The sequence below is a fragment of the Thrips palmi genome, unplaced genomic scaffold, assembly GCF_012932325.1.
Source record: "Thrips palmi isolate BJ-2018 unplaced genomic scaffold, TpBJ-2018v1 HiC_scaffold_2, whole genome shotgun sequence".
NCBI lineage: Eukaryota > Metazoa > Arthropoda > Insecta > Thysanoptera > Thripidae > Thrips > Thrips palmi.
This window is the reverse complement of record NW_023144629.1, coordinates 12263915-12271398: the sequence shown is the minus strand read 5'-3', so window position 1 is coordinate 12271398 and position 7484 is coordinate 12263915. Positions and strand designations below refer to the sequence as shown.

Genomic DNA, 7484 nt, shown 5'->3' with positions numbered 1-7484 from the left:
TCAATCTGTTCTGTCTATGAAGTGAACAGGATAATAAATACTTTACTTGCTGTTATGTATTTGTTCTAGGTAAGTTCTTCTCAATATGCCGCGAAAGGGAAAGAAGAGTGACGCTGCGCGCCGCGCCCAGAATGCTGCACAGACAGCTGCTGCCAGGGCTGCGGAGCCTGAGGACAAGGGCAAGGCTCGTCGCCTTGCCAACGCTTCGAGGGAAGCTGCAAGAAGAGCTGCGGAGAGACCTGAAGAGAGAGAGGCTCGCCGCGCCGTGAATGCTGCACGGGAAGCCGCCCGACGAGCTGCAGAGGAGGGCGCAGAGAGAGAGGCTCGCCGTGCCGCCGATTCTACTCGAGCAGCCGCAAGAAGAGCTGCAGAACGAGAAGCAGCGAGAGAGGCTCGTCGCATCGGCGATGCTGCTCGAGCAGCAGCGAGAAGAGCTGCAGAAGAAGAGGAAGCAAGAGAGGCTCGTCACATCGCCGATGCTGCTCGAGCAGCAGCGAGAAGAGCTGCAGAAGAAGAGGAAGCAAGAGAGGCTCGTCACATCGCCGATGCTGCTCGAGCAGCAGCGAGAAGAGTTGCAGGAGAAGAGGAAGCGAGAGAGGCTCGTCGCATCGGCGATGCTGCTCGAGCAGCAGCGAGAAGAGTTGCAGAAGAAGAGGAAGCGAGAGAGGCTCGTCGCATCGGCGATGCTGCTCGAACAGCAGCGAGAAGAGTTGCAGAAGAAGAGGAAGCGAGAGAGGCTCGCCGCGTCGCCGATGCTGTTCGAGCAGCAGCGAGAAGAGCTGCAGAAGAAGAAGAAGCGAGAGAGGCTCGTCGCCAGTCAGACGTTGAGAGGCACCGCGCAGCACGTTCTGAAGAGTCAGCAGAACAACGCCAGGCGCGGCTCGACCTCGACAATGTCCGTCACCTTCGTTCCCGCGTTGTCAACGTCAACTCCGATCCTGCGGAGCCCAGGGTGCGTGGCGCTCGACCGGAGGCACTGCCTCCTTGGCAAGTCTTCGAGCACGCCATGCAGGGCCTACACTGGGACTACTGCGACAGCTGCAACGTGAGGAGGATGGAGTTCGTGAACAAGCCTTGCCCCAGGCGAACATGCGCCAAGTTCTCGCAGGACTTCATGGACCCCGGTGTGGTGCCCCCGGAGCTCGAGCGGCTCTCCTTCGTGGAGGCCCAACTCATCGCGCGAATCCACCCCGTCGTGTCCGTCTACAAGATCCGAGGCCACCAGTTCGGATACCGAGGAAACGTCATCAACTTCCCCCAGGAAGTCAACGACTTGGCGCGCGCACTTCCCCACCGCATCCAGGACCTCTCCTCCATCATCGCCGTGCGCCAGCAGAGGGCCGACGGCCACGTGGACTTCCGAGTGCGCGCCGGCGTGGTGCGGCAGGCTCTGCTGTGGCTGCGCGACAACAACCCGTACTACGCCAACGTCGACGTCAGCGAGGGCAACCTGGCCCTTCTCCCGGAGGACGGTGACGCCTACCAGGTCGTGCAGGGCTACGCCGCCCAGGAAGAGGACCCTGACGACCCGCATGAGGAGTCCAGCGTGGACCACGTCGACGTGGACGACATCGCCGTGTCTGGAGTGCCGATGCTTCAGCCGCACCGCCAAGAAGACCAGGTGCACGCCGTACTCAACTACCCCACTCGCGGCACCGACCCGGTCAGCGAGGCGACGGCGGGGTACGTCGTCATGGCCTTCCCCAAGCTCTTCCCGTTCGGCAGGGCGGACCTCTACGAGGCCCGGTCGCACGGCATCTCAGCACGGCAGTACTTCTCGCACTTGCTGCAGCACCGCTCGGGGCGGTTCGCCGACGACGCGCGGTTCCGCTTCTTCGCCTTCAACACCGTCATGCGCCACGACGCTCTCCGCGCGGGGAACCTCTACGTCCGCCGCAACGAGCACCTGCAAGGGAAGACCGTGCGCCAGCTGCGGGAAATGGTGCGGGAGTGCGCCGTGCTCGCCAAGAACATCATGTTCTACGGCACCAAGCTGCCGGCCACCCGGCAGTACTGGGGTGCGCGCCTCAGTGAGCTGCTGGACATGATAGACCAGATCGGTTTGCCCACGCTTTTCTTGACTTTGAGTGCCGCCGACTTCCACTGGCCTGACCTGTTTCGCCTCTTCCTGGCCTGCGAGGGGCTCTCAGTGGAAGAACGCGTTCTACTTGAAGAGCTGACCGAAGAACACCGCCGGAACTTCATTGCGAATCGGCCATTCGTGCCCAGCATGTTCTTCATGAAGAGGGCGGAACTCTTCCTCATCAAGATCTTGAAGATGATGTACCCTGTCACTGACATCTGGTTCCGTTACGAGTGGCAATTTCGCGGAAGTCCGCACGTGCATTGCCTCATCTGGCTTCGTGGGGCTCCAGACATGATGCGCGTCAAGGACATGACCCCCGAGGAGCTCACCGCCGCTGTGGAGTACTTCTCCAACATCGTGAGCTGCTTCAACTTCGGCCAGGGCCTTCCGCCTGCGGTGCAGCACCCTTGCCGCATCCGCCTTGGCGACATTCCCGCCGAGGACCGGGAGCGCGCCTTGGGGGAGCTTCTCAACCGCGTTCAACGCCACAAGTGCACCGCCAACTACTGCCTGCGGAAGGACAAGACTGGTGCGATCGTGTGCCGCTTCAAGTTCCCCTTCGAGTTGGCCGAAGAGAATTCCATCATTTTCGACGACAAAGGAGAGGCTAAGTTCATCGGGCGGCGAAATGACGAACTTATCAACGGCTTCATCATTGCAGTCATCGAGGCCTGGAGAGCTAACATGGACGCCAAGCCGGTCACCTCACACGATGGCTGCGTCAACTACCTGGCCAAGTACACCGCCAAGCCCGAGAACAAGTCGAAAACTATGCAGGAGCTTTTCGAGGACGCTCTGTCTGGACTTCAGGAAGAGGACAGCGCCAAGAAAGCCATCCAACGCCGCTGCATCCAGTCCGTCAGTGAGCGCGACTACTCTTCGCAGGAAATTCTTCACTTGGCCACTTCCCAGAAACTGTTCCGCTCCAGCAGGGCCTTCGTCAAGATTGTCTTTACAGACAGGAATTGGGTTCCGGTCGGACACAGCGCTCAAGACGAAGATGTGGCCGACGATGTTGAAGCCGACGATCCCGACAGCCCCAACGAGGATGCAGACGACGACCAAGATGGCGAACTTGTCCTAGAAGAGGAACTCCCTCGGGGCTCTATTCTGGACAAGTATCCGAAGAGACCAGCCAACCTCGAGAACATTACGCTGTGGGAGTTTGCCCGGGAGTTCCAGTTCAACAGGCAAACACGGAGGTAAGTTGCCATTTTTTTTACTCGTCTTTACACCGATTGTCGCGGGGATTGTCGCTTGTGTTAAATACCACGTTTTGCCTCGCTCTCGTTTTAACTTAAATCGAAACTTAGACAAACTGAAAATGAAACTTTTAAATCCTTGAACAGATCTCTCAAATTACGCGTGCTTTATTAAATAGAATACGAATGACCCCGTTCAAACAGTCTTTAATTTACGGCTTTCCAAACACACTAAGCGTAAGTGTAGAATTTTGTGTGCATACCTTGCAATTTTTTTTTGTATACGTGTATTAGCATATAATATTCTGCGGAAATGTGCACAAATTGATGCGAATTTGAGCAAAATTTAATGCAAAACGTTATCCAGGTATAAAATCATGCAATACCACGTACCAAATTGAACATGAACATTTAGCGGGACTTTCTAGACTTTTATTCTAGAGTAAATAACTCCAGTCAAATTTGTACACCAGATTTCATCAAACTTTTAAAATTTACTAAAGTTAATTAACATTCATCGAAATTCTATCAAAATTCATCAAATTTCGTCTGAAATTCATCAAATTTCGTCAGTTCATCAAATGTTTTCTGTACTTCATCGATTTTCGTCTGAAATTCTACGAATTCCGTCTGAAATTGACCGAAATTTGGCTGAAATTAATTGAAATTTGACTGAAAGTCATTGGATTTGCACACCGAAATTCACAGTGATTTACCCTTGCTTTTATTACACAAATTTGGTTACATTTTACTTGGTTGCGTTGCCAAGTAATAGTTCTTTTTACCATTAAGTTTTACTGTCGACGAATCTTTCCATCTGTATTTTATGGCTTGGACTAATAGGCAATGATACTAAATCAAACCTTTCAATCTGTTAAAGCCGCAATCTTCAAACAATAAATCGAAGAAGTGCAAAATTAACATATGTAAGAATATTGATCCAGACACTATAGATTTCATTTTTGCAAAATAGTCTCACCTTGAAACCAACTTACCAAAGGAAGGATTCTTACCAAACTCTGTCTTTACAGTAAAGCAGGGGAGCCGCATTTAAGTGATGTGTTGAATCGTGAGGTTTTATCTGGTTTTGCTGTTCTAGGTGGTACAGAAGAAGGAAGGTCGCCGTCGTCTGCGTCTTCCCCCGTCTCCGGCTCACGGGCAACGAGATCCGCGACGAGGGCTTCTACCGCCAGCAAGTGCTGCTTCACGTGCCGTGGCGTGACGAGGACGCTGTGCTCGGTGAGCACGCCAACTGGCACGAGGTCTACGCGCAGCATGACATCGTCCCGCGTGGGGGCCAGCCCGCGCCGCAGGTCAACGAGGACGACGAGCTCGAGGACCTGGACTTCCCCGAGGCTGAACCCGACGAGGAGTGGATGGTGATCGCCCGGCAGCACCCCAACCAGGACGTGCAGCGCATCGAGATTGGCCGAAGAGAGATGGACTTGGCGCACGACTGGGCTGCGGACGCTGCCACCTACGGGGACGTCGGTCAGTTGATGCACGCCGTGGAACTGAGTAAAGACCATCACGAGTTTGAAGCCGAAACCGCCGTGGCCCCCGACGTCCAGCTGACTGTGGAGCAGTCCGCCGTGATCCGCATCCTGGACCGCCAGATCGCCGCCGCGCAAGGAGCCGGTGGCCCGCCGCCGCCAATGCGAGTCATCGTGCAGGGCAAGGCTGGCTGCGGCAAGTCCACCGTTATCGCCGTCATGAAGTCCCGCATCGTGGCTGCCTTCGGCCCGCGCAGCTTCCTCCTGGTGGCGCCGACGGGGGCAGCGGCCGACAACATCGATGGCGAGACCATCCACAGCGCGCTGCTGCTCACCGTCCCCATGTCCGCATTCGCGCCCCTCACCGGTGAACGTGCTAAGATGTTCCAGGAATCCATGGAGCCAGTCCGCTTCCTCATTGTGGACGAGTACTCCATGATCGGCTTGCCCATCTTGGGCATGATGGAGCGCCGCTGCGCCGAAGGCAAGCCAGGCAGCAGCGAAACGTTCGGTGGGCTCTACGTGTACCTCATCGGCGACCTGGCCCAGCTGCCCCCCGTCCGCATGAAGCCCATCTTCTCCAACACTGGCTCCACCGCCATGGAACTGAACGGCCGGAGGGCATTCCAAGACTTCCGGCACGCCGTCGTGCTGCGGGAGTCCCAGCGCCAGTCCGACCCTTCCTTCCGCGCTGCGCTGGACGAGTTGGGTTTGGGCAAGTGCTCGGCCGAAGCCTTCGAGCGCTACCGGCAGCGCTTCTCCCACCGCGTGCCGCCAGCCGAGCAGCGCCTCTTCCGCGACGCCCTGCACATCTTCCCCATCAACAAGGGCGCGGCGGCGTACAACGTCAGCAGGCTGGAGCGCCTTGGCCGCCCCGTGGCCCGCATCCCGGCCAGGCACAACAACGCCACTGCGGCGGCTGCTCCCACCGCGACCGCAGGAGGACTTAGCGCCACCTTGCACTTGAGTGTTGGCTCCCGAGTGATGCTGAGGGCCAACCTGTGGACCCGAGCTGGACTTGTGAACGGCGCTTCAGGGACTGTTGCTGGTATTGTGTACTCCGAGGGCTCCAGGCCTCCAGACGTAGCTCCTGCTGTCATCATGGTGAAGTTCGACCGCTACTCGGGGCCTGCTCTAGCGGCAGACGGCTCCGTCCCCATCTGCACCATCATGCGGTCCTGGAAGGACGGCCAGACCATGTGTACCCGCGAACAGTTTCCCTTGAACTTGGCGTGGGGCTGCACCGTGCACGCCGCACAGGGACTCAGCGTGGACCGCGTCGTGGTCGACATCGGCAACCAAGAGTTCTCTGCGGGCCTCGCCTACGTGGCGCTGTCCAGGTGCAGAGAGTGGAGCGGCCTCCTCATCGAGAACGCGTTCGTGCAAGACAGGCTTGACAAACTGCAGAAGAGGCCCAGTGTGCAGAAGAAGGCCGACGTCATCGCGCGCATTGAGAGGCTGGCCCGCGCTACTCAGCGACTCATCGACGCCATGGATCAAGGCAGTGCCCTGCCTCCTCAAAGGACGCCGTCACCACCGCCCCGTCCACTGCCTCCACCCCCACCTCCCGCTCGCGGCCGCGGCGGCCGCAGACCATCGTCGCAGCCTCCGGACAGTGGCCCCTCCAAGCGTGGCCGCGGTGCTCCGCGGGGCAGGGCCGGCAGAGGTGCCCGTGGGCAGCCTTCCCGTCGCCCCCCAGCTCTACCTGTGGACGTCGGCGTGCAGGTGCATGGAGGCACCGTGACTGCGGCCCGGATTGGCGGTGACGGCCACTGCCTCTTCAACTCCCTGCTGCACCAGCTTAACGGCTCCATCCAGTACGGCCCCGCCCACGACGCACAGATAGCTGCGCTCCGTCAACGCGTGGTCCAGCACATCAGGGCCCAGCTTGTGGGGCCTGAGGCAGCCAACTGGATCGAAATCCTACGCACCACTGTGAACGGCCTTCTTCACCGCTACCCGCAGTACGACGAGGATGGCCAGGAGGTGGACGACGGGGTGCGCATCCACAACTTCCTGGAGGCGCTGCTGGACAGAGAGTGGGGCGGCAGCGAGACCATGCGGGCCGTCGCAGAGATGGAGCAAGTCAACGTGACCATGCACTCCGAAGGTGGGTTCCAACAATTGGTGTTCTCCCCGCCTGGCGGCAACGCCACGCGCGACATCGCCGTGGTCTACCGCCTGGCTCCTGCTGGAGAAGAAGACGACGCGCCGCTGTGGAACCACTACGACAGCGTCATGCACTTCCAGCCGCAGTGAGGCACGTTTGCTCTGATCCGTCTCGCATTTACCGACCAGTCGATCCTACGCTGCTGTTACACTCTCCATGCCCAATGCCAGTAAAGATCCATCAGGTGGTGCAATGTTTTGCGCGTTTGGCGAATACTGACGTCACGTGTTTACATGGATACGAGAGTTTGTGTTGATACGTGACGGCAGGTCCGCTGGCTCACTGGAGTTGCCTCATATGATGGGTCGGAACGGACATTTGACATAGAGTGTGCAGCCTCATAAAGCGCTTACACTAAATAATTAGTTGTCACTTGATGACAAAATCGTGGTTGACATTACACTTAATTCAGGAACGTGGCATCACGCTGAAATGAATGTAACACAATGCTCAAAGGAACGTGACATTTTGTCATATTCGTTTCAACGTGACGTCAAGTTCCTGGAATAAGCGTGTTATATCACTTTAAATTA

The 7484-nt window shown here is 57.4% G+C and overlaps 2 protein-coding genes across 2 annotated transcripts; both read left to right on the top strand.

The window, feature by feature from the left end:
* Window positions 1-407: 407 nt before the first annotated feature.
* LOC117647748 (vicilin-like seed storage protein At2g18540) lies at window positions 408-1049 on the top strand. Its single transcript, XM_034389645.1, has one exon. The coding sequence runs from the start codon at window positions 408-410 to the stop codon at window positions 1047-1049; it is 642 nt and encodes a 213-aa protein (XP_034245536.1).
* A 5-nt stretch (window positions 1050-1054) lies between these two features.
* On the top strand, window positions 1055-7040 carry LOC117647747. Its single transcript, XM_034389643.1, has 3 exons — window positions 1055-3288; window positions 4169-4197; window positions 4363-7040. The coding sequence occupies exons 1-3, from the start codon at window positions 1055-1057 to the stop codon at window positions 7038-7040; spliced, it is 4941 nt and encodes a 1646-aa protein (XP_034245534.1).
* The last annotated feature ends 444 nt before the right edge of the window (window positions 7041-7484 follow it).

Excerpts from the sequence above, each read along its gene's own strand:
- LOC117647748 (XM_034389645.1), top strand. The coding sequence starts at position 408 with ATGCTGCTCGAGCAGCAGCGAGAAGAGCTGCAGAAGAAGAGGAAGCAA.
- LOC117647747 (XM_034389643.1), top strand. The coding sequence starts at position 1,055 with ATGGAGTTCGTGAACAAGCCTTGCCCCAGGCGAACATGCGCCAAGTTC. Across the intron at positions 3,289-4,168 it reads TTCAACAGGCAAACACGGAG|CCGCAATCTTCAAACAATAA; the intron begins GTAAGTTGCCAT and ends AATCTGTTAAAG. Across the intron at positions 4,198-4,362 it reads TCAAACAATAAATCGAAGAA|GTTTTATCTGGTTTTGCTGT; the intron begins GTGCAAAATTAA and ends TTGAATCGTGAG.